This window comes from Ptychodera flava, chromosome 22, assembly GCF_041260155.1.
Source record: "Ptychodera flava strain L36383 chromosome 22, AS_Pfla_20210202, whole genome shotgun sequence".
In the NCBI taxonomy this organism is placed as follows: Eukaryota; Metazoa; Hemichordata; class Enteropneusta; family Ptychoderidae; genus Ptychodera; species Ptychodera flava.
In genome coordinates, this window is record NC_091949.1 from 5,421,895 (window position 1) to 5,448,205 (window position 26,311).

The following is a 26,311-nucleotide window of genomic DNA, read 5'->3' on the forward strand; positions in this document are numbered from 1 at the left end:
TAAACTGTTTTAGTTGGCAAATACCTAAATTCAAAGCGTCCATATTTTGCTTTTGGTGTCTATGATATTAATTTGTGACCGTACCACTTCTTGAATATTACCAATTATTGCAAAAGAATGCATACATATTAACGATGCATGGATATTTCAGTCAGTGTAAAACAGTCTCATTAATTTTATGGTGTGCGCTAAAGGGAGATTTTGGTATAGACCATGGGACGTCTATACATGAAACCCCCGAAGTAGAAATCACAGAACCTATCTCTATTAATCTAGAAATCAGTCATTTATTCAGTGAAAATGGGAGATGATGACATGAGTAAATTAATTTATGTAGGAAAAATGTCAGAAAAATGTTTATTACGCATTTAAAACTTTCATGCTAATTTCAGCTGTTTCTGGTGGCAAAACGTTGGGAAGATTCGGCGCTTTGACTGACATTCGTTTTTTTGTTATCCTTAAACAAACTCTCTCACACCCATAGCATGTTTTATATATTAGCTCACGCCTTTGGTAAATCAGTACATCACTCAATTTTGATTTATTTTTGAGTAAGAAGAGCTACCTTCCTGTTAAAATTGGTGCCAGCATATCAGCCCAAGAGACACTATTATTACGGGGATGATTTTCCAACTGCGTACATCTTGTGATATTGCCGAGTTTGGAGCTGGGCAATTTGCAGGAGGTGGTGTCATTACAATCGGTGTAGGCGGTTCGCGTTGTAATACTTTCGGAAAGTAGTCATTCCAGAAAAGCGTTCTCCTGGCTCTGTAATCGTACTTGACCCTCGAGACGTCGTTAATTTCGAGGTAAGCATCTGTGACGTCATCGAAGGGTTCCCAGATTATGCCATTTACGTCTTGTGGTGTAGGATTCCTTGAGGAAGGGAGCAAGAAAGAAAGGAAAACAAACCGATTGTGAAATAATGTCATCGATATGTCGAATTATAACCATCTAACTCATTTATTATCTTAGGCGTTTTCCAAAGATATCACGTGGGACGTGTAATATGAGAATTATTTATTCCCATTCCATTCCATATTGTTTTAAATCGACTAACAATGTTCTCACTGCAGAACAAGTTGTAGCATCGCTCAGAGAAGGCAAACATCGGTGCCACTACCACTGACTTTTCATGATGAAAACAGGCGGACCGCGTATGAATATTTATTGCCTAGGAGACATGAGGATATTTTCATATTGAGAAATGCAGGGCCGTAGTTTTACTGTAAAATTATATCTATCTTGGTATATTCCTTAAAGTTTGCATAATCCTTTTACATCGGAAACAAATAGGTAGTATCATCCTCTTTTTTGTATCAAAGTATGCTGATTTATCACTTTTAGGTAAGGTGCGGTGAAGGGCGTCACTGCTTCGTTGCGAGATTAGCACCTGAATTCACACTGCAGACGAGAAACAAACGTATAATGGTACATTGTAAAATCTTATATCATTGCCACGTGTAAATTGATGATGAATTTCATGACAAACATGTGAAAATCATTGACTGCTAGCCTTTCATTACCTTTTTCTACTACCTGCATTAACAACTTAAGACATGCTTACCCATACTTTGGTAGATTTGTAAATAACTTCATCGTAAATTCACTAATTTCTCGGTCTCTTTCTGACCACCCGGGTTGGTCGTTGTATCGGTTGCCTCCATCGCATCCCCAGGGACATGTACGATTACTGTGCAAGAAAGGCGTGCCGAACAGGAAGTACAGATCGTACCTATGACTGACACCTGTCAAATTGTTAAGAGAATACAAAATAAGATCTCGTGGGTGGAGAGATCTTGTGATACCAAGATACTTTACTCAGCTACCAATCACAATGCAAGGACTCAAACTTTATGCATCAGTCTTGTATCTTCACTGAAACGTAGAATTTGTTTTGTAATTCCATGAACAGTGCAGGTGATGTTGTCTCAGCATACGTCATAACACAACGCCATAATATAGCCACAGGGAAGCATAATGTCGTAGCGTACAATCAACACAATTCAAATCAAACGTTAAGATAGGGACAGTTCAAGTTTCTATTCCACAAGCATTTTTTCACTATGGCACAAAGTTCACATTATCTGTAAGGAAAGACTGTCATTGAGTTATTGTAGACGTTCTGTCAATGATGTAACTCATGAATAGATGTTCACATCTTGAGACTTACCGACCCATTCTGGTTCCGCATTGAATTGAGATAGGTAATGAAAGGCGTATCTGTACGTGTCATTTTGTTCGAGTGAGTGCCATCTACCATGATAGTCGGTTGGTGCCGTGTAGCCGTAATCTGTGTTCAGCTAAATTAAAAATAGAGAGATGATCCTTCGATCAAGCACGATACGTATCCCATTGTAATAAATTCGTCGGTTTCTATCAAACATTATCATTCTTCTTTCAAAGATAAAAAACTCAGTGTCTCCTTTGTTCACATGTTCACACATCAACGCATTTCAGTAGCATGGTTTATTCAGAATATTAGGCCACCGGCCTTTTATACAATACATGAAATGAAAAATTGATACAGACACATTGGGCGCAATTAATTTCATACAACGCATGTTTTTGAGTACTGAAGCAATAAAGTATTATTGGACACTACGAGATATTTCTTCTCTTAATCTAGAAGCGTAAAAAATGAACTTAGCTAGATTTATCAAAGTAGACGGATTTTTGCTCTCCCGTAGACTCGAAAATTTTACCTGCGAAGGAAATTCCCAAAAGAATGGAGAAAGAAATTTTTTTCTTAAATCATTGTACAAAAGTGAAATTCAGTTTCAACCTGATTTAAATGACACATTCGACAGATTCTATTTTTTCTTAATAAATTCTAAGCTCTCCCACTTTCTACACGTAGGTTATATTTTGATAGCCTAAACCTACAGAGGGCTGTTCGAAAGATATTAATTTTTACAACACGTAAGTAATCTTCTAGTAACAAATTATGTTTGAATAAGCGATATGAGTCCAACTTGGGAAAAGTTCCTAGATCCATTTCCCATTTTTGAGATCCAATATCAAAACATCTTTGTTTAAAGGCAGAAAGAAAGACAGACTCATTTCCCACATTTTGCAATTGCCATACAATACCAAAACTAGAAGAGAACAGTAGATCTTTAACTTTCTCTGCCCAGCAATTGTAGCCCTTCTCGGCCATTTCAAATTTATAATTGTAACACTGTCTAATGAATCTATTACTATCACAATGTAATATCTTCAACCAATATTCTATAATACGTGGAAATCTCAACGCATTTCAATGACAAGAAGAATGGTTGACTGTTGTGCGATTGAGCAGTCTTATGAAGACTGATTGAGATTGAACGATTTCTTCATATCACGGTTACATTAATATCAGTCAGTACATGACCGTTTCTTAGTAGTACAATCTAATCATTGTTTTGCAGAAGAAATGTTTGAAAGAGATAAGTTAAATGAAACTATTGTCAACTCTTCAGGCTGTTTTGATCTCGAGGCTCATTACACCCTATTTTTACATGTTATACGGGGGCATTTTTATGTTGTGGAAAAATTTGTAATACATTTCAAGACGTCGTTTATCTATATTGCTATAATGAGTTTGTGAGGTCATATCAAAAAATAAAAATACATACAATTGTTGCATACAATGATGAAAGCGAGGAAAAACGGGGATTTAAGAAAGGAAAATTTTTTCTATAGACGATGGTCACACTATCATCTCAGGATGACTATAAGCTTGGTTATTAGTGTACTTGACAGTTGTGTCGTTCAACAATGTTACGAGACTTTATCATAAAATCAAACATGGTCAAACATATGGCGCGCAACTGGACTGAATCGCCTGTCACAGTTTCAGATATTGTGCACCTTACCTGGACATATTGATTTCGGATCTCTTCAGGGTTATCAGGATCTGTTGGTTCTGTATACTCATAGATTAGAGCGTCGTAGAGGGCGTCTTTGTTGCCACTCTCCGCGTACCATGGAGCACTGAGGAAGCTCTGCAATGAGTTTTCGAAGGTTGTTCTTGTCATTCTGCTTGAGCCTGCAAAATAAGATATAAAGAAAGACAACCATACACTTTCTTACTCTGCATTTGAACTATATTGAAATTTATAAATATACCGAAATCACCCATAACCTGCCGTTATATAATTTAATTATATCAAGATTACATTGTACAAGTATACGCTGACGATTACCAACCGTAGTAACTTTCATCTCTGGTTTGTCCAATCATAAAGGGTACCTTCAAAAAATCTCCTTTTTGCAATAAATGCATAGGGTCATCTAGGATGAAGTATCCATCGACGTTTGGAAGCCATTCACAATAACTATAGGGTTGCTATACAGCGAGAGAAGAAAATGAAACTGTCATTGGTTATCTGATTCCAACTGAAAGGAACGGCTGATACTGGCTACCGATATGTTGGCATATGTTGTTCATTTCTAAATATATTTTGTGCTATAGTTCTCATGTTTAGTGCGTTACATTATTTTACCTGATGTTCAGGAGGTTTGACAAATATTGATTGCGGAGGCATTTTTGAATGTCTGTAAATTCACTTGCAAATTATGTTATGACGTCACAGGATGTGACAGGGTTTCAGTGTGCCATGAATCATGTGATCTCTTTTGCGGCGTCGCCTTGAGTGATTGGCTCACAAATACATAATTGGAAATGTTTTGTCTGTAAATGATTGATATATTTCACTTGCTGTTTTACTTCTGATCTGCCTACAAAACGATGATGGGACTGACAAACGTGCAGTGTATTCTTATTTACCGTTACTTCAGTGTTAACGAGTTCATCCCATGTTTTCGTACGAAGACACAAAATAATATCTTCAGACGAATCCGTTGGGCAGCTTAAACTCTGAGCAAGTTCCTTGGTGGCATTGCTGGCCTTGTAAGGTGGTCGAAAAGTGGCCATTGGCGCCGTGGCTGTGCCGCTCATGGCAATGACACCGTTAAGGAGACCTAGACAAAAGTTAACATGCACGGTTCTCTTAGCATACTTTTGGAAGCGACACACATTGAATGCATAGAAAATTGATTGTTGATATTTATCTCGTTTTAGGGTGGCATGAAAGTAAGTTGAATTACTTCGAGTGAAGCGATGACGATCCGCAATCGGAAATGATAGTATTAAGGGGATGTCTAATATAGACGCAAAAACAACTCCAATTCATCTATGGATCCCATCAATGGTTGATGGCTGTCATTAAAGGATATATCAGTTATCGCATCAACATCGATAAACTTGACCGCCATAAGTAAGGATGCAATAGTAATACGAGTAATCACATTTCGGCAATTTACCTGCTGCTAACGGTGAAAACAAAAGAAGTGATGCGCTGATTCCACCGGCGCTTTGTCCAAATGCAGTCACTCGATTTGGATCTCCGCCAAAGTTTCCAATATTTTTCTGTATCCACTGTAATGCCATGATGTCGTCAAGCAAACCCCAATTACCCGCAGCGACTTGATCATCAGTACTTAGGAAACCTGTAATTTGTAGGATCACATTGAAAAGGGTAATTTCGTCCATATGGTTTAATATTTAACATTGATAGCAAAGTTTATATGTATTTAACTTTGGTAAGCATTTTGTTATATTGAATAGCCCTTGTGAGATTTCGAATGCATTGTGATATTTTTCTGCAAACGTACAACACAGAAAACAGACTAAGCACAACCTATTTTTGTTTCTATAACTTTGATTTAACTCTGCCGACCTCAACGGTCCATATATGCCATATTTTTTCATCTCATCGTAATATTTGTATGAGTACGTTCTAGAAAGGCATTAAACTTCTATATAAAATGTTTAATGTCGATATTAAACAAACCGAGGGATATGTTTTAAAATGTTTAATGTATTCAAAACATCGCATGCGCCACTATTATGAATGCTGACGACTAGAAAATTGTAGTATGTTTCGCTTTTAAATCATGCATCAAGTTATCTAATTGAAAAGGAAATGGTGATACCTATATTTAGATAGTATGAATCGCAAATACGATATTAGCTTATCTCTCTGTAATAAGGTCATTCTGATTGTTCTTGTACTTGTGACAAAGTTTCGACGAACTCGATCTTACCAAGGGCACCGAGACGATAATTGGCCACCACAATTATGACGTCATTCTGAGCAAGAATGCTGCCGTCGTACTCTTCAGAAGTCCCGTAGACGAAGCAGCCGCCGTGTATCCATAACATCACTGGCAAAACTGTATCTCTGTCGTTCTGAAAAATAAAGAAGCAGGCTCGCGTCAGGCAACATACCCTTGGTTTGGTGATCACATCGATACACAGGTAGATTCGTATAGACAGCAATTTTAACTGTACAGACATACCTAGCGTTTCTCGGTGAAATCAATATCGCAGTAATTATTATTTGAAAATTCGTATACCACAATGATTATCTAAGTCATGATCACTGATATCGATACTGGAGCCATTATCTACATTGCCCTTTAGACCAAAACAATGGCGTAAACCTGTTACCTGATCTTCGGTCAAGTGTGAGCAAACAAAATCGCCTGTTATATATTTCATTGATATGAGGTCTCACTCAAATCGGGCCGCACCAACCTTACCAAATTCAAACTTTGCGTCAAGTCAGCATTTAATGTCAGAGGCGTACCGTGTAAAAACACATTGGCAGCAAATTTAGGCATACGGAAACATGAAGCATTAGACAAGCGAGGTTATATTACAAGAGAACAAGATATTGCTCACCAGAAACGAACCAATTGTAGCTATCTGGAGTAATGTTTACGTAATATTTTAAAAGAACCATGGGTTCTTCAAATTGTTACAAAACAAGAGAGTGTTGCAATTACCATGGCAATTATCGTTATAGCCTTCAGAAAATTATCGATAGATGTGCCCTGATCTCTCTCCGGGCTGTTTGCAGCTGACACCATTGTTCTCTTATTTATCTACAAACATAACTATTTGTCCGCAACGTAATATTACAAAATTCGGAAATTGCGAATTCTAGAAAATCCACAAAACGACGACTGGCGACTGACAATGTAACAGTGTACATTTGATGACTTACATGTTTTAGCGGCTTAGACTACTCTAACTGCAGCATCAATCAGGGCGACACTCTGACAAAAATGTGTACACTTTTTGAGCAACTGTGTCCGATGTCGCGCGCGTGCAGCTTTAAAACAACAAAACTGTCACAGCGAACAGTGCGACTACCGAGAAAAATAAAGCATTGTCCTTGCCTTTCTGTCTTTACTGGTTATTCTCATGATTCGACATGGGGAAACCGGACACTTCAGGACTTTGCATCGGAAAAACAGCCTTTAACTCAGGCAAAAATGAGATATTCCCGGTGTTTGACAAGCGAATGCCCGAAACAACTATTCCAGATGACAGCTACATAGGCCTATCTGGGTTTTCTTTCTGTGTCTGACATTACAAAAATCTGACGAGAAGACAATATATTCTCTCGATGCGGATTGTACATGAAAGCTCCACTAGCTGTGTCTTTTATCATTATTATTACGATTTTACTTTCAACCTAAAATAAGTTTGTGAGAATGTACAAATTTAGGTTTGTCTGTACATATGTACATACGCTATATTAATATGCAATTTTGAACAAGATAAAGATTACACTGCGATTTAATGTTTGCCAAAATTAAATAGCCGCTCCATGCAGAAAAGCAAACACTGTAAATACTGTGCATATCTGCACTGAAATTTTCACATTATTTAACTGCACAGAGTAATCCAGTAGTCCAATGTAATGCATAGGGGTGAATGCTTTCAACTGTGACTTTGTATGTTGTGTTTCCTTTGTAATATTACAAATTTTTGAAAATGGCGGGAAATCAAAATGACCGTTAAAATTTGAATTTACTTAGGGACCGTTCAGTTTTTACGGCCGGGGGGGGGGCGGCAAAATCCAGGGGGGGTCATTATAATTTTGGAATCCGCAAAGGGGGGTCATTGCTTTTTCACTGGTAGGAAAGGGGGGGTCACCATATTTTCAAAAACATAATACCAACAATAAAGTTCACTTTATGCCATGGCCATGCTCGACCCTCTTTACCGGCGGGCCGCCTTCAGCGGCCCACTGCAATAAATATACATTATGTATTACCCATGACCCTCTTAACGGGCAGACGCCTTTGGTGGTCCACTCCAATTAGGTTTACTTCATGCAATGGCCATGATCCGACCCTCTTTACCGGCGGGCCGCCTGCGGCGGCCCACTACAATAAATTGACTTTATGTAATACTCCACGGCAATCTTACAGTAAAATTCCCAATTGAAGCCGCGGCTTGTATTAGAAACATTTTTGAGGGACTGCAATAGCCATGATCGACCCTCTTTACCGGCGGGCCACCTTTGGTGGCCCACTAGAATAAAGTTGACTTTACGTAATGGCCCATGACCCTCTTAACCGGAGGGCTGCCTTTGGCAAACCACTGCAATAAAATTTACTTTATACAATGTCCATGGACATGAGTTGTCTATGGAAATGAAGTTAAAAATTGCCCTACAGTCGTCCTAATTAACAGACGTTTCTATGGATGTGGCTGAGAAGTTTGTGCACTGGCATCTCTGCTACACATATAAAGTGCGCCGCGTACCGGAGTTCAAATCCAAATCATGCGGGTAAATTTGACATATGGGTTTTGGTTATTTTTCAGGGGGGGGTCATCAATTTTTTTCGTCTGACAAAGGGGGTCATCACAAAAAATGCAGGGGGGTCTGTATTTTTTTGAACACCGGCGACAAGATTTTGCCGCCCCCCCCCAGGCCGTAAAAACTGAATGCTCCCTTACCAATTGTTTCACAAAGGAAAGGTTTTCTAATGCAGTAAAAGCCCATATCCCTTCAGAGGGTAGAATTCACAGAAAACCAGGAGAGAAGAGGTTGATATTTTGAGGTCAACAAATTTCAAGAGTTACAGCTAGTTGGGCGGGGCTTTAAACATTAAGTGTTCTGACGTGAGTTTTGGGGTTTATTTCTGAGACATTCATTTCATAATACATCAGAAAACAGTTCTAGTGAAAGCAAAGTTCTCCTTGTCGTACGTAGTACGTACGACATACAGAAGTGTATTGCATTGCAGGCAAACATTCCACCGTCGTCTATGAACATCAAATGATCAATAGCAATTGCCTTGCGAAAAAATGCTCATTTGCATAAAAAATCAATATAATAATAATAATGCACCGTTCCCTTTGATAAGAACTGTTTTACAGCAGTTTACTTCCAGGGCTCTGCAACCATTAAAGGAATTTTTGAAGGTAAAAAAGGACTGTACCTCATAAGAGATACGGAAAGGACGACTTGTATTCCAAAAAAACAAAGTCCAGATTTATTCTTACTATTACCATATACAAATTGTAATACCAACATGTTGAGACGTTGACAAGGCAGATACTTACATTTGCAAAAGGAGTATAGATATTTAAGTACAGACAGTCCTCGTCTCCGTTGAGACTCCCTGGCGTGGGACATGACGATTTGAATGAAAAGGCGTCTCGAACGTTGGACCATGGCGTTGGACTTTCTGGAGGTGCAAATCTGAGGTCTCCGATGGGTGGAGCGGCAAAGGGAATGCCAAGGTACACGTCCATGTATTTTCCATCTGTTTGTAGTGTTCGCATCCCACGAATTGTGCCATCAGTGGTTTCTGCTGTGACGTAGGTGTAGTTTACATAGTCAACTGAGTAGGCTTTGGTAGAGATGGATAAAGCCAGGACGATGCCTGAGATGAAAATGACTTGGATGATATTGAGGACTGCCATATTCTCCAACAAGCAGATATCTACTGGCACAGCTTTCACAGCAACAGACTTAGGGGTAGCTGTTTCTGATATTGTCTGAAGTATATGTCAATAGTATGTTTGATTAAATCGACAGCAGGTTACATATCAAGGCCAACCGGTCTCCAGTCTTTGTTTCGCCCTGCTGTCCACGTGGTTTCTAATCGGTCGAGACTACCAAGACGACGTAGCACTTCTAGTGAGTAAGGAACACCTTCACTTCAGTGAGAGTAGTATGACAGTCATTCAAAAATCACATCAGCTTGGCTGAACATGGTATAGTTCAGCTGTAATCAGTTGAGTTATGAGACCCACCTCAAGCGTATCAATAGGCCTTGAATTACGCAAAATCACTACCGGGGTGCGACTTTGGCCGTAAGCTCAAAATTTCAATGGACGTGCCCGCGCGAAATTTTGATTATACAAGCCAGCCTGATTGTACACCATGCAGTCAATGAGATTTGGGTCACTGCAAGTTCTATAAGTAGAAATATTTAGCTCAGCCCTAACATGGTCGCCAACGGGAAATGAATTACTTCGTCACTCTTGTATTTTTTGAAAAAAACAAACAAACAAACAAAGATCGTATATAGACGTTTTTCTTTCTCCAAGGGCTTCAAAATGAGTCGGCCATAAGTGCAAGATCAGAAAAGAATTGGAAAAGTTCGAGAGTCCGAATATCTGTGGCGGTCATTTTGTATTTAAATATCGAGAAATCTTAGGTAATATGTCTCTCTAGTACCAAAATTTGCACAGTGACCCCTAATTTTTATTCTTATTTTGGTAAGAGAATGGTTGAAAGTTTTACTGATGAAAGTTTGAGCAAAAGTTTAAGTCTTTCTATTCCGAGGTGCATATTACCTTAAAGGATGCGAGGGTCGAATGTTCTCTCTCCAGAACAAAATAACAAATGACACTCACAAACTCCCCCAAGGCTTTGTAAGTTGTGTATCGATATCGTGCTATTCATTGCAAGGTCATGCTCTGAATGGTGGTATCTAAATTATATGTAATAAGACTTTGAAAAACACGATTCTTGAAAATATTCACAGAGATGAACACGAAGTTGAAAAAGCACTATGGTATCAGGACTATGGTTGTATTAGAAGCCGCTTGGGAGCCTCGGCGACAACTCTCTCAAAATGGAAAATGCATGGGTAGAAAATAAAAAGGTTTTCAGGTGGATGAAATATCCGAAAAAAACCTTATCCTGCCACAAAATGACCTTTAGCGGCGCTGTCACTATCAAATGCAAATTTCAAAGCATGGTTTTATGCGGCCACAAAACACCAATCAGCGTCACCATTAATATTGCTACCAATATGCCTCTTGACCTTCCGTGAAAACAGCAGGTCACATCGATAACAGTCTATGGGGCATTTAGTATGATGTTGAAATACTAGACAACGATTGCAGCGAATGCTTACCTGTAAATGCGGAAAATCAAAACATGGGGACACGGACTGTCTGCTCATTATCCAAGTGTTGACGCTTGGTGATATATTTATATTCTCAAGCATGGTATGACATTCAGCAATTCCCGTCCGATTTTAACTTGCCATCAACGATACCGACTCAGTCAGCCAAAAAGTCCACAACAATTTGGCAATGGCTATATCCTCGTAAATTAGTATGCAAATTATTAAGCTTGCGCTTAAAGTTAGAAAATTAATTGAGTCTACTACGAACATGTATTTAGCAGTAAGTGCTGTATATGTTCACGTAAAAAGGAGAACTGTGCGTATCAGTGCACAACAACCGAAGATAAAACGTTTTGATTTTAGTACATATACCTATTATGTTAGAACAAAGAAAGTAAATTTTATATTAACATGTTTCAATCTATACTGCATAAAGTTTCTAGTTTCACGAAAATAATACGTATTCTCTTTTATACAATAATCTGCAATCGCTGACAACTAGGTGGAGGGGGGCAATGCAACCTGGTGCTTGGTAGAAATGATGGCTCAGCGATATCAGCAGCTAAACTGTATAACTTTTGATGACATTTTTATTGTTTTTGTTTGCACAAACAATAACACATTTTTCCTTCTTTATGAAAAGTATTAAGATTTGCAAGAACCACGCATTATATACCATGTGCAATGTTCTACTCAGGACTAAAATTCAGTTGTGAACAATACCATCTGATAGTCCACTTACAGACTATGTTGCAAAATTAAGCGCTCATCATCAATGTGATCATCAAAGTTGATCGCAGTTTACAAACACAACAAAAATTATGGACAATGGAATATTCATCAACGTTCCAACTGACAAAGCTTACAGTAAACGTACTGCAATACATGTATGTGCGCTGGTAAGTATCGAAGATGTGGCCGAGTGGACTTTGGTCGTCACCTTCTTTAATGTGCCCGTATATCGTCTTGATAGGCGCTATCCAGGTCACCTGTATATACATGTAGGGCTAGGAAATAACGCAGGTGAAGGCGAAAGGTATTTCATGATAAGGCAATTAATGACTATACTCCTACATGGTTAAAATGATATCTGGAAAGGTCAGTTTTGTAGAAATACATAGTCAAACACAATCAAACAGACTGGATTCCTCACAGAAGTCAGGACGTCAAAGTCTCAATTCGCCTAGACATTTTGTCCGTCTAAGATCAATGTAGAGTATCTGTGCGTCTGTGTCTAGAAAGCACATAACATAATTCGTTTCCAAATCTGAATATTGTAATGAGTTACTCAGTGTACGGGTTTTAATTAAAAGTCGGCAACAAAAGGGAGCTGTTTCAACTAAAGAGTGCCAAAACGGAACTTTCGAATCGGATCTGCCAACCACAGACAAGGAGCTCTTGTCTGTGTGTCAACGAAAAACATGTGGGGTCCAGCTGAACGTCGGATTATTGCAGCAGTTCTTAACACAAAACACCAATCACAGGAAGACTAACCATCACTTCAAGGTCGAGAAAGTAAACAGGTGAAGCCCATCACTAACACAAGAAGTGAGTATCTCATCTCCGGTTGGCATCATGGGGACTTCGTGAAGGTCAATGTTGGAGTGACAGTTACTGTCTGTCAGTTGTTACTATGATTCCAGAGACATTACAGTATAGTCTGTACAATGGAGCCAACCATTGAAAGCAAATTTTAATATACTGATCATGACAAATGTGTTTACGGATTATTTCATGATTTTTTTGTGACTGAAAAGAACTGTCTGGATGGAAAACCGACAAGAATGAATGAAAAATGGGCAACACAACTGGAACATTGTATTAATGCTCACATAAATCAGAAAATGAACAACTTTTGTGGGAATTCTAAACCGCGCACTTAAAAACAACATATTTCCGTCTGTATTCATAAGAACATTTTTCGGGTTGTTCAGGCTCAATTAATTAATGATAGCAATGAATAAAACAATCAATGTAAGTACATTCTCGCTGCTGTGAAATACTGCTCCAGAAGCCTGACAAACGGAGTCCGGTGTTTTTATTCCAGTTGACATGGCTTGTTCTCTGTGTAGCACTTTGCGGAAGTAGTCTTGCCAGAAGAGCATTTCACGTGCTCTGTACTTGTACTTGACCTGTGACACCGTGTTGAATTCTAAGTACGCATCATTGATGTCATCAAATTCTTCCCAGATGATGCCGTTGACAGGTGTTGGCGTTGGATCGCTGGGAAAATGGATATTGGGATGTACGAGTGAACAATAAAAATGACGAATCAAAGTGTCCAAAATCAGGACATATCATTCGATATCATGTAATAAGCTGCTAAACGAAACTTTAAAGAATTAACAAAATTGCCATCTTTTGATCTACGTACAAGTACGACTGTCGATCGAGAAATATCGCATATTTTGTCAGTGTGCAATTCTTGCCGATTACGGAAGGCAGTAGTTTACCGAAGTATTTCCCGTATTTTCATAGTGTCTTCCATCGAAGTATCTGAGGAAAATGCGTTCTGATGAATGCATTTTACTCTGTCACAGAGAACTTTGAAAATTCAGTGCATTTATCTTGTCATCGGAACTACGCTCCTTGATAGAATCATTGTACAATTTGTAATAGTTTTCGCATGTAATCAAATAATTAAGTCAATTAATGGATAGTTTCACTTAACGTAAAATTGCATACACAGATCTGCTCGGTCTCTGTCATGGGTAGAATAAAATTTGATCTCTATTCCTGGTGTGTATTGCAGGGATGGACATTTCTTGCAAATGCAAATACAACTATACTACTGGTACGATGGTGCTGCAAAAATGTTATTCATTAACGTTATGTTAGTTAAGACTATATCACTCTAATTGGTCTGTACTTTAACTTAGTTCAAAAACTCACTAATGTTTTATCCGTGACAAACCCACAAAAACAGGTAAAATGATCCCGAGTCTGAACTTACCCAAACTTCGCTAAATTGGAGTACAGGGTCATGACCAGCTCGCTAACGTCTCTGTCCCTACTTGACCACATTGGCTGTCCGTCATACCAGTTTCCATCGTCGCAATCCCATGGACAAGTTCGGTTGTCATGGAGGAATGGAGTACCGAACACATAGTATAGGTCATATGAATGTGTCACACCTTTAACAAATGGAGAGGTACAAGGGAACGGAAAATTCCAATTGATACGTTTCAACATCCTAAGTCAATATCTCGACCAATCTGATAAAGACGTTTCTACCTTTGCTTGTTCTCTCCCGTTCTCGTTCGCAGTTAACGAGAAAGGCAAAGGACAACCAATTTCAGATTCTCTGCGAGAACATATGACACGTTTATTCTTCATAATTCTATGATTAGATATGAGAAGATCAAATTTCCACAGCGCTCCCTCAGCGACAGCTTTGTTAAATCTGTCCCGAATTTTCAATGCAAGTTTTGAGAAGTATATAGTCTATAGAATTAAAGCTTTTCCAAGCTTTCTAAACGTACTTCAACCAGCAATTCATACATATCGCTACAAAATTCATGCAGCTCAAGCATATTTACGTCAACAACAAAAATTGGTCAGTACAGGCCTAAATGTCATCTGGCAAATTAGCAATGCTCTGGTATATCTAACGGAAAGCAGTCCTAAGGTTTATTTTTGTTCTCACTATACTTCAAGTTGTCAATCTAGCAATATTGCATTATGCTGTAGTACACGGAGTTCTTTGTAGAGTTTCTGAAATATCTTCAATTCGTAAATATTGTCAAACTTAAAAGCTGCACGCATTGCACGGGGAAGGTTGGTCAGCGGACTCAACAGCAATGATGAAATTTTATACTGGATAATGAAACTTTGAACATTTAGACTCAATTGATTTCAACTGTAGGAAGAATATATTTTATTCCCCAATAATAAAATTCTCCATTTATCATGTAGGAAGGAACTTAGGCCCTATAACACTGTTAATTTCCCTCCTCGGCTTGTGGAGAGGGGATAAATCACGACGGTAAAAGCGGAACATGATATGTAATAATTATATGTTGTGTATTCGATTTATACACAACGTCGGGGTCGTTTTCGGCTGGCACAAAAATATATATAACATATACCATTAAGGTCATGAGATACAAAATCCTCCTAGCAACCGACTTACCCATCCATGGCAGCCCACCTTTGAACTGTGATAGATAATGGAAAGTATATCTGTATGTTCCGTTCATCTCTTTGGAATGCCATTTGCCATGGTAATCGGACGGTGAGATGTAGGTGTAATCTGTGTTTAGCTAAAACGTAATTAGGGAAAGTTTATTGATTTAATATAAGTTGCTAACATAATACTAAACACGCCGCCGTTGCTGGTTGAAAGTATTTGATACACAATCAAATAGGTACATTAAATGCAAGGACAGAGATAATTTACTGAAAATAATTGGCACACTCCAAGCTCATTTAAACCCATAGAATTTATAGCAGAAAATCAATGCCTGTCTTAAGGCACCTTTCATGGTAAACAAATGCAAAAAGACCCCCTAGAATTACGTTGTATTTCAATACGGCTTAGCGTTAACCCAGCATTGTGCCAAACATTGAAAGGACATTACATTCATTGCGACAAAACAGTGTGACAGAACAGAACGCACTATCGAATATTTTCTTCATTGTCTTTTCAGATGACTTCAAGTTGATGGCACACATTACCGATGTCACTCGAACAAAAGACACCCACTCTAGTCGGGAAATATTTATCCGGTATTAAAAGTCAGAAACTGCTTTACAAACGCTCATGACTTCATTTTGCATCGGAGAGACCGTACCGTGAACGCCGCATTCGTTTCATAGAGAGTGTCTTCAGTTTCCGACGTAATCTTTGATGTATTAACCTTTGTTGACGCTTTTTCATTTATCATGAACATAGCATATGTAAATATGGCAGTATTTCAATTACCGGTAAAACAGTATTACCATTTTTAAAATTCTTTCAATGACTGTATGTGAGCAACCGATTTCAGGTGTCGTCAGATCCAGATTTCGTGTAAAACGACCAGAACGGTGTTGCTACTCAAAATATACTCACAAAATATGCTGTTCTTTCTAACGTTTGTCAGGAGAGAGCAAGAACTAGGAAAATATCTAAGGAACACGCGCGATGTAGTTACAGTCGACCTTTTTCACAATTTGAGCTCCAAAATTATATCAAGGCGTACATAGATTTTTATCGCCATCGTACCTCAACCCACTGGTTTCGTATCTCCTCTTCGTTGTCAGGATCAGTAGGGTTGGTGTATTCATAAACGAGAGAATCATAGAGGGCGTCTTCGTTGCCGTATTGTGCATACCGTGGAGCGCTGACCCATTCGCCAACAGAAGTTTCGAAAAGCTCTCGCGTCATTGTTCTTGGAGCTGAAAATTGTAGGGTTTTTGATTAGCTGTTAATGTAATTTCGCTATGAGGATAAAGTTGGTGATGGGATATATTCTAAAGTCTGCCTCACTTCTGTACCAAACATTATGAGCAAGTCCTCGTTTCAAGCGAACCACCAACGATTGACAGAAAGCAACGTTCTCTGATCTCCTTAGAGGATTTATTTGAGGACGCAAGCGATTTTTTCCGGTCTTTACGAACCAGCAAATTTCCGTGTACAGTGACTGTAACATTAGTGTACAGCATGTAATGAAAAACATCGGATATTGTTTCCAACACATGTAATTTTCATATGTGATGAAACAAGAAAAAGAATCAATGACTAAATATTCGATATTACTATGCGAAAATTAGTATATAGCAGCAGTGATGTTAGGCAACTCTGACAAATATTAAATTTGCAACAGTGGTTTGAAAAGCCGAGGACATGAGTGTGTAAAACCGATAACGGAAAGTAAATATGTACCTACAATGTACATACCATAGGGCATTTCGTCTTTAGTTTCTCCCACTATAAAAGGCACTCTTGAAAATTCACCTTGCCTCAACAAATTTGTTGGATCATCCAAAATGGCGAACCCATCAATATTTGGTGTCCATTCGCAAAAAGTTGGCGGAGCCTATAGAAAATGTTAATAAGAACATAGGTTTTGTAATGATGTTGTATTTCTTGACGAATGATGTAGATGTGTTGCATGAGAGCAGTAAACGACACGCTAGGTAATGAGCAAGTCAAAGTAACGCAGTATATTTCTTTTTTCCCCGACATTCAATGTCAAATCGGGATATTGGGTTATCGATCTATATTAACTTGAGAAATGGCACCCACTTTATATATATTACTACCAGTCCTATCCTTGTATGCTCATCGCACTCGAGTGTCAGAGCTGGGTGGTATTAGTCAATACTGAGAGGAAATATGGATGGTTGACTGTTGAACATAATACTCGAACCATTTTCATGATGTCTGGGCAATAATCCTTTTAACATGATTCCAAACACACTGTAAAATTCAATACACACGTAAACTGTAGTGAACCGAACACATAAAGATGAGATCGAGGTTTGAGGTTACCGTCACCGCAGTGTTGACTAATTCCTGCCAAGTTTTCGTTCTCAGACACTGGATCATTTCCGTGGAAGAATCAGTTGTGCAATCTAGACTTTGCGCCAATTGCCTTGTGGCGTTGCTTGCTTCGTACGGTGGGCGATAGATTGCCCAAGTGGCCGTGGCAGTTCCACTTATGGCAATAACACCATTGAAGAGACCTGGAGAAACAATCGTTTTTCTTACGGAATATCTCTTTTTATTTAAACATGTAGTATATGATTGTCCAATAGCTGCGGAGAATATAAACTATAGTCTACGAAATTGTCAGGTCGACGATTTGGGTCAACAAACTTTGTACACATGATAAGGCGACCACCTATTCTTTGCAAATATATCTCCCATTCAAACGATAATAAATGTTGTAAACCTCAGGAATGTCGAGTGTCTTCTGATCAGGCAAGATATAACTAAAGTTGATTTTGGCTCCCTAATTCGCATACCACGTTTGACGCAATCTGAACGGACTGCTGGTCAATCAAACAAATCAGTACTTTACATCGACAGTATTACATTTTTTGCATTCTAAGTGACTGTGTCAAAGTTATTAATTTGTTTTTTTGTTTACGTACAGAATTCATTTTACGAAATTGGAGAGGGTTCTCACGATTTAACGTGCTGACCTGGAAGGATGACATATTGTTGATGATTTACCTGTTGCTAGAGGGGAAAACAGGAGCAGCGAAGCACAGACTCCGCCTGCGCTCTGTCCAAAAACAGTCACTCGATTTGGATCTCCACCAAAGTTTTCAATGTTGTTTTTTCACCCACTGTAGTGCCATGATGTTGTCCAACAAAGCCCAATTACCAGCGGCAATCTCATCGTCAGTACTCAGGAATCCTGAAACACATAAAAACTTTGTTCTTTTTTTAACTTTGCTTCTAAAGGGAATAATCTGTGTAATTTTGAAACATGCATGGCACGTTAACTTGGTTCTCAAGTGAAATGTCTATATGCTTCGGGTACAGATGAGAAAATAATATCGCAGGCAGAATCTATATACGAAGTTGGATCTTTCTCACAGGTCTGTCGCTATATGATAAGGCGATCGAAAACAGGGTAGCGTAAACTGTGTCCACATTAGTGTTGAAAAACAACGTACAAGGCCTTATTAGCATACCCGGCCATGATTACATGAATGCCTTCATTTGACTCAAAGTCCTTACCTTAGTTTTTCATAAGTATAACGTTGCACTCAAGTGATTCTAATCATTGAGATTTATCGAATAAGTGAAACTAATAATGTGTAGAGCTAGTATGTGCCATAATCATTCATGGTTCTTTCATTTAGCTTGTGTCGCTCCAAGTAAAGCACCAACTCCTTTCAATTTAAAATAATTAACATTTGATAATGAGAAAGGTTCGGCTTGACATAAGTTTGCTTGGAAAACACGCAAAGCGGACATAATCTAACTGCCAAATGCACTTTTCCAGGAACATTTAGTGACGAAGAATGCAGTCTTAACGCTAGCGCTCCATTTTATCTAATATGTTCATTAATGGAATCATGCAGTCAGACATCACATTTGAGACGTAAACTGTCTTCAATCCGTTAAGGGATCCGAAAATTAATTTCTTCCCGCAAGGTTGCCGGGACTCAAGGCTGTGTGAAATAAAAGTATTGTGTGAGAATGGTTTGTCTGAATAGTTAAAGGGAGGGGTCGTCGGAACTGCGCGTGTGCGACTTTCATGTTACAAACAAAAAATGTATTCATGCATGACATCCAGATGAATCACGTCAACATAGTTGCAACATTTCAATCTTACAATATCCATTGTTAACAAACATGTTTTAACTTTCATCAATCGCCAACGTACCATAGATACAGTGTTTACATCGGTTGTAGGGGTCCCTGGCAACCTTTGAGCAGAGTTCCGACAACCCCCTCCCTTTAACCGAAACTAGTGAGTTGCGCTGTTTGTTCAGCAAATATGAAAACCACGCGAAATCTCGTAAAGTGTCGTACTGTAAGGAAAGAGTCCATGGATTGGATATAAACTTACCGAGGGAACTCAGACGATAGTTGACGGTTACAACAACAACGTCATTCTGAGCGAGTATACTGCCATCGTAAATATCAGCACTGCCGCTGACGAAACAGCCTCCATAAATCCATAGCATCACCGACATACGTGTGTTTTCCTCCTTCTAAACACCAAGTGAATTAAATGGCCAGAAATTCGTGAATTCACAAATGCCTTCTAAAACTTAATTTAACGACAGATTCAACTAGTCTGAAACTTTGTAATCTTGGAGCTAATTGTTAGTTATACCCAGAGGGGACTATGGTATACTTTGGTTTGATCACAGTCCCACCCCGATGATATAATTAAATTGGTATACTGTGTATGTGATTGTCATCATTGATTTTCAAGTTGAAACGTGGATTACAGCCATAATTTTCAAAGCATTTGTACGATTGTCGTTTCTTTTGGTGCCTTGCTGTACAATTCTAATGGACATAGCATATGTAAAGGGCCATTTTTGCATTTTCAAAGACAGACTCTGCAAGAGGGAGCCCTGGTAGGGCAAAATGGTTGACATGAATAGAATCGGATGCTAACAGTAGCACCATTCTTGATTCTTTCTTCTCAGTTTTGTTATTCTCAAATAAGGCCAGCCCTGTTGTATTTTACGATTTGAAACCAAAGTAACAATACGGCGCATTCTAGATAACCTTTGATAAACGACGCCAGCTGACGGTAGATAAGTGAATGAAACATAGCTTGAAAATGCTTTGCGGATGAGATGTTTTTAATGTCTGAAATGACGTGTTAGGAACAAAATGAGATGCATATAAAGGGATTGTCTATGGATGTCAAGCGGGCATTTTTACATTAACTTACATTTGCAAATGGAGTGTATATATTCAAATAGAGACAGTCTTCATCTGCTCTTAAACTTCCCCTCTGCGGACACGGAGGTTTGAAAGAAACGTATCACGCACATCAGCCCACGGCGTTGGATGTTTGGGCGGTGCAAATCTGAGGTCTCCAATGGGTGGAGCGGCAAAGGGAATGCCCAGGTACACGTCCATGTATTTTCCATCTGTTTGTAGTGTTCGCATCCCACGAATTGTGCCATCAGTGGTTTCTGCTGTGACGTAGGTGTAGTTTACATAGTCAACTGAGTAGGCTGTGGCAGACACAGAGAAGGCGAAGAAGACGCCCAAGATGACAAAGACGATAGAGTTCAGTATGTCCATTTGACAGCTCACCGAGCGGGGTCCAACTGATGTTCTGACGTTTGACTTTTGGCCAGAACAGAATGGTTACTAATGCCATTATCTTATCATTGTCTCTCAGACCTTTGACCAAAGACAATTAAGAGGTATTCATTGACTAAAGATTTACTATACATACTGGCAACAGATGTTGGTATCTTTCAATATTTAAAGGACATTATGAGTGTGGTGATGGTAGTTACCCTAGAAACCACTATCTTCATATGGAGAATGGTAGAATTTATTCTAATGGCGAACAAGTACGAAAACACATCATGACTTGTTGTCTGTGCTGATGATGGGGTCAGTAAACTAAGACAAAGTAAACAGATCATTGTCTTACGATGGCATCATCAAAACGACAATGATCCCAGGTGCAATTACAATGATATTAATACTCGCACATAACTCTGCAAAAGGATACTATTAGGGTAGAAACCCAACGCGTGTGGAAGGAAAGCTAATATTATATGGACAAAGTTTCTTGTAGGTTTTCAAAAAATCAACTGTTCTTGAAATCAAATTGTTTTGAAGTTTTTAGAATGTACTGTACACTGTTAAATGTTGTCCAGTTTCTGAGAAATGTCGTTAACGTGCAATACTATATATTTCTCACGGAACAAAAAGTTGCTTAAGTTGCTGGATCATTCTGCCATACGTATTACGCACTACTAACGTTCATAAGCTTACGGTTTTACGTCAGCGAAAACGAGTCTCTTTAATTTAGTTTGGCAGATACAAAGCTGTGAATTTGAGAAAGGTAAGGTGTTCAATCATGATTGTAGTCTTGCCTAGTATGATACGTCAACAAGTTAGGTATATTTTTTGATGGTTGCCGTTTTCTGGGCAATAATCCTTTTAACATGATTCCAAACACACTGTAAAATTCAATACACACGTAAACTGTAGTGAACCGAACACATAAAGATGAGATCGAGGTTTGAGGTTACCGTCACCGCAGTGTTGACTAATTCCTGCCAAGTTTTCGTTCTCAGACACTGGATCATTTCCGTGGAAGAATCAGTTGTGCAATCTAGACTTTGCGCCAATTGCCTTGTGGCGTTGCTTGCTTCGTACGGTGGGCGATAGATTGCCCAAGTGGCCGTGGCAGTTCCACTTATGGCAATAACACCATTGAAGAGACCTGGAGAAACAATCGTTTTTACGGAATATCTCTTTTTATTTAAACATGTAGTATATGATTGTCCAATAGCTGCGGAGAATATAAACTATAGTCTACGAAATTGTCAGGTCGACGATTTGGGTCAACAAACTTTGTACACATGATAAGGCGACCACCTATTCTTTGCAAATATATCTCCCATTCAAACGATAATAAATGTTGTAAACCTCAGGAATGTCGAGTGTCTTCTGATCAGGCAAGATATAACTAAAGTTGATTTTGGCTCCCTAATTCGCATACCACGTTTGACGCAATCTGAACGGACTGCTGGTCAATCAAACAAATCAGTACTTTACATCGACAGTATTACATTTTTTGCATTCTAAGTGACTGTGTCAAAGTTATTAATTTTGTTTTTTTGTTTACGTACAGAATTCATTTTACGAAATTGGAGAGGGTTCTCACGATTTAACGTGCTGACCTGGAAGGATGACATATTGTTGATGATTTACCTGTTGCTAGAGGGGAAAACAGGAGCAGCGAAGCACAGACTCCGCCTGCGCTCTGTCCAAAAACAGTCACTCGATTTGGATCTCCACCAAAGTTTTCAATATTGTTTTTCACCCACTGTAGTGCCATGATGTTGTCCAACAAAGCCCAATTACCAGCGGCAATCTCATCGTCAGTACTCAGGAATCCTGAAACACATAAAAACTTTGTTCTTTTTTTTAACTTTGCTTCTAAAGGGAATAATCTGTGTAATTTTGAAACATGCATGGCACGTTAACTTGGTTCTCAAGTGAAATGTCTATATGCTTCGGGTACAGATGAGAAAATAATATCGCAGGCAGAATCTATATACGAAGTTGGATCTTTCTCACAGGTCTGTCGCTATATGATAAGGCGATCGAAAACAGGGTAGCGTAAACTGTGTCCACATTAGTGTTGAAAAACAACGTACAAGGCCTTATTAGCATACCCGGCCATGATTACATGAATGCCTTCATTTGACTCAAAGTCCTTACCTTAGTTTTTCATAAGTATAACGTTGCACTCAAGTGATTCTAATCATTGAGATTTATCGAATAAGTGAAACTAATAATGTGTAGAGCTAGTATGTGCCATAATCATTCATGGTTCTTTCATTTAGCTTGTGTCGCTCCAAGTAAAGCACCAACTCCTTTCAATTTAAAATAATTAACATTTGATAATGAGAAAGGTTCGGCTTGACATAAGTTTGCTTGGAAAACACGCAAAGCGGACATAATCTAACTGCCAAATGCACTTTTCCAGGAACATTTAGTGACGAAGAATGCAGTCTTAACGCTAGCGCTCCATTTTATCTAATATGTTCATTAATGGAATCATGCAGTCAGACATCACATTGAGACGTAAACTGTCTTCAATCCGTTAAGGGATCCGAAAATTAATTTCTTCCCGCAAGGTTGCCGGGACTCAAGGCTGTGTGAAATAAAAGTATTGTGTGAGAATGGTTTGTCTGAATAGTTAAAGGGAGGGGTCGTCGGAACTGCGCGTGTGCGACTTTCATGTTACAAACAAAAATGTATTCATGCATGACATCCAGATGAATCACGTCAACATAGTTGCAACATTTCAATCTTACAATATCCATTGTTAACAAACATGTTTTAACTTTCATCAATCGCCAACGTACCATAGATACAGTGTTTACATCGGTTGTAGGGGTCCCTGGCAACCTTTGAGCAGAGTTCCGACAACCCCCTCCCTTTAACCGAAACTAGTGAGTTGCGCTGTTTGTTCAGCAAATATGAAAACCACGCGAAATCTCGTAAAGTGTCGTACTGTAAGGAAAGAGTCCATGGATTGGATATAAACTTACCGAGGGAACTCAGACGATAGTTGACGGTTACAACAACAACGTCATTCTGAGCGAGTATACTGCCATCGTAAATATCAGCGCTGCCACTGACGAAACAGCCTCCATAAATCCATAGCATCACCGACATACGTGTGTTTTCCTCCTTCTAAACACCAAGTGAATTAAATGGCCAGAAATTCGTGAATTCACAAATGCCTTCTAAAACTTAATTTAACGACAGATTCAACTAGTCTGAAACTTTGTAATCTTGGAGCTAATTGTTAGTTATACCCAGAGGGGACTATGGTATACTTTGGTTTGATCACAGTCCCACCCCGATGATATAATTAAATTGGTATACTGTGTATGTGATTGTCATCATTGATTTTCAAGTTGAAACGTGGATTACAGCCATAAAATTTCAAAGCATTTGTACGATTGTCGTTTCTTTTGGTGCCTTGCTGTACAATTCTAATGGACATAGCATATGTAAAGGGCCATTTTTGCATTTTCAAAGACAGACTCTGCAAGAGGGAGCCCTGGTAGGGCAAAATGGTTGACATGAATAGAATCGGATGCTAACAGTAGCACCATTCTTGATTCTTTCTTCTCAGTTTTGTTATTCTCAAATAAGGCCAGCCCTGTTGTATTTTACGATTTGAAACCAAAGTAACAATACGGCGCATTCTAGATAACCTTTGATAAACGACGCCAGCTGACGGTAGATAAGTGAATGAAACATAGCTTGAAAATGCTTTGCGGATGAGATGTTTTTAATGTCTGAAATGACGTGTTAGGAACAAAAATGAGATGCATATAAAGGGATTGTCTATGGATGTCAAGCGGGCATTTTTACATTAACTTACATTTGCAAATGGAGTGTATATATTCAAATAGAGACAGTCTTCATCTGCTCTTAAACTTCCCCTCTGCGGACACGGCGGTTTGAAAGTAAACGTATCACGCACATCAGCCCACGGCGTTGGATGTTTGGGCGGTGCAAATCTGAGGTCTCCAATGGGTGGAGCGGCAAAGGGAATGCCCAGGTACACGTCCATGTATTTTCCATCTGTTTGTAGTGTTCGCATCCCACGAATTGTGCCATCAGTGGTTTCTGCTGTGACGTAGGTGTAGTTTACATAGTCAACTGAGTAGGCTGTGGCAGATACAGAGAAGGCGAAGAAGACGCCCAAGATGACAAAGACGATAGAGTTCAGTATGTCCATTTTGACAGCTCACCGAGCGGGGTCCAACTGATGTTTTGACGTTTGACTTTTGGCCAGAACAGAATGGTTACTAATGCCATTATCTTATCATTGTCTCTCAGACCTTTGACCAAAGACAATTAAGAGGTATTCATTGACTAAAGATTTACTATACATACTGGCAACAGATGTTGGTATCTTTCAATATTTAAAGGACATTATGAGTGTGGTGATGGTAGTTACCCTAGAAACCACTATCTTCATATGGAGAATGGTAGAATTTATTCTAATGGCGAACAAGTACGAAAACACATCATGACTTGTTGTCTGTGCTGATGATGGGGTCAGTAAACTAAGACAAAGTAAACAGATCATTGTCTTACGATGGCATCATCAAAACGACAATGATCCCAGGTGCAATTACAATGATATTAATACTCGCACATAACTCTGCAAAAGGATACTATTAGGGTAGAAACCCAACGCGTGTGGAAGGAAAGCTAATATTATATGGACAAAGTTTCTTGTAGGTTTTCAAAAAATCAACTGTTCTTGAAATCAAATTGTTTTGAAGTTTTTAGAATGTACTGTACACTGTTAAATGTTGTCCAGTTTCTGAGAAATGTCGTTAACGTGCAATACTATATATTTCTCACGGAACAAAAAGTTGCTTAAGTTGCTGGATCATTCTGCCATACGTATTACGCACTACTAACGTTCATAAGCTTACGGTTTTACGTCAGCGAAAACGAGTCTCTTTAATTTAGTTTGGCAGATACAAAGCTGTGAATTTGAGAAAGGTAAGGTGTTCAATCATGATTGTAGTCTTGCCTAGTATGATACGTCAACAAGTTAGGTATATTTTTTGATGGTTGCCGTTTTCATACCAAATATCTGTGAAATATTGTCGATCCATTCTCTGCTTAGAAACCGTTGAGTTACAGCAACATTTTTAGATCTTCCAGTGATGAAACAAATGGAATTATAACACACCTCATCCGCAGTCTGTATTCTAATTCGCCAATTGATAGGATACATTCTTTTTGCGCCGATCCACGTAAGCGACGTCATCAGGCATCATTTTTTGGAACTGTTGCCTGCCAGGCATCAGTTCCGAAAAATGATGCCCACTGACGTCAAACACTGTATTGACGCATGCGCAGACCGGAATGTAAATAAAGATGTCGTCTGCGGCC

The 26,311-nt window shown here is 38.9% G+C and overlaps 2 protein-coding genes across 2 annotated transcripts; both read right to left on the minus strand.

Annotated features, from left to right (window-relative positions):
* Positions 1 to 267: 267 nt before the first annotated feature.
* Positions 268 to 10,011, minus strand: LOC139122525 (fatty acyl-CoA hydrolase precursor, medium chain-like). The gene is made up of 9 exons (XM_070687989.1): positions 9,413 to 10,011; positions 6,091 to 6,235; positions 5,308 to 5,493; positions 4,772 to 4,965; positions 4,192 to 4,330; positions 3,858 to 4,030; positions 2,174 to 2,303; positions 1,568 to 1,748; positions 268 to 876 (listed from the first exon to the last, which is right to left on the minus strand). The coding sequence occupies exons 1-9, from the start codon at positions 9,773 to 9,775 to the stop codon at positions 573 to 575; spliced, it is 1,815 nt and encodes a 604-aa protein (XP_070544090.1). The 5' UTR covers positions 9,776 to 10,011; the 3' UTR covers positions 268 to 572.
* A 1,767-nt stretch (positions 10,012 to 11,778) lies between these two features.
* On the minus strand, positions 11,779 to 25,173 carry LOC139122526 (neuroligin-4, X-linked-like). Its single transcript, XM_070687990.1, has 9 exons — positions 24,777 to 25,173; positions 23,932 to 24,076; positions 22,583 to 22,768; positions 21,898 to 22,091; positions 17,096 to 17,234; positions 16,421 to 16,593; positions 15,347 to 15,476; positions 14,168 to 14,348; positions 11,779 to 13,437 (listed from the first exon to the last, which is right to left on the minus strand). The coding sequence occupies exons 1-9, from the start codon at positions 25,134 to 25,136 to the stop codon at positions 13,155 to 13,157; spliced, it is 1,791 nt and encodes a 596-aa protein (XP_070544091.1). The 5' UTR covers positions 25,137 to 25,173; the 3' UTR covers positions 11,779 to 13,154.
* Between the last annotated feature and the right edge of the window lie 1,138 nt (positions 25,174 to 26,311).

What these genes read in the sequence shown, in the direction of transcription:
- LOC139122526 (XM_070687990.1), bottom strand. Translation starts at nt 25,136, where the DNA reads ATGGACATACTGAACTCTATCGTCTTTGTCATCTTGGGCGTCTTCTTC. An exon ending in GTTTTCCCCTCTAGCAACAG is followed by an intron (nt 22,092 to 22,582) that starts GTAAATCATCAA and finishes TTGTTTCTCCAG; the next exon opens with GTCTCTTCAATGGTGTTATT. An exon ending in AGGTGGGCTGCCATGGATGG is followed by an intron (nt 14,349 to 15,346) that starts GTAAGTCGGTTG and finishes CATTTGTTAAAG; the next exon opens with GTGTGACACATTCATATGAC.
- LOC139122525 (XM_070687989.1), bottom strand. Translation starts at nt 9,775, where the DNA reads ATGGCAGTCCTCAATATCATCCAAGTCATTTTCATCTCAGGCATCGTC. An exon ending in TCTATACTCCTTTTGCAAAT is followed by an intron (nt 6,236 to 9,412) that starts GTAAGTATCTGC and finishes TTTATTTTTCAG; the next exon opens with AACGACAGAGATACAGTTTT. An exon ending in TGCGGAACCAGAATGGGTCG is followed by an intron (nt 1,749 to 2,173) that starts GTAAGTCTCAAG and finishes ACAATTTGACAG; the next exon opens with GTGTCAGTCATAGGTACGAT.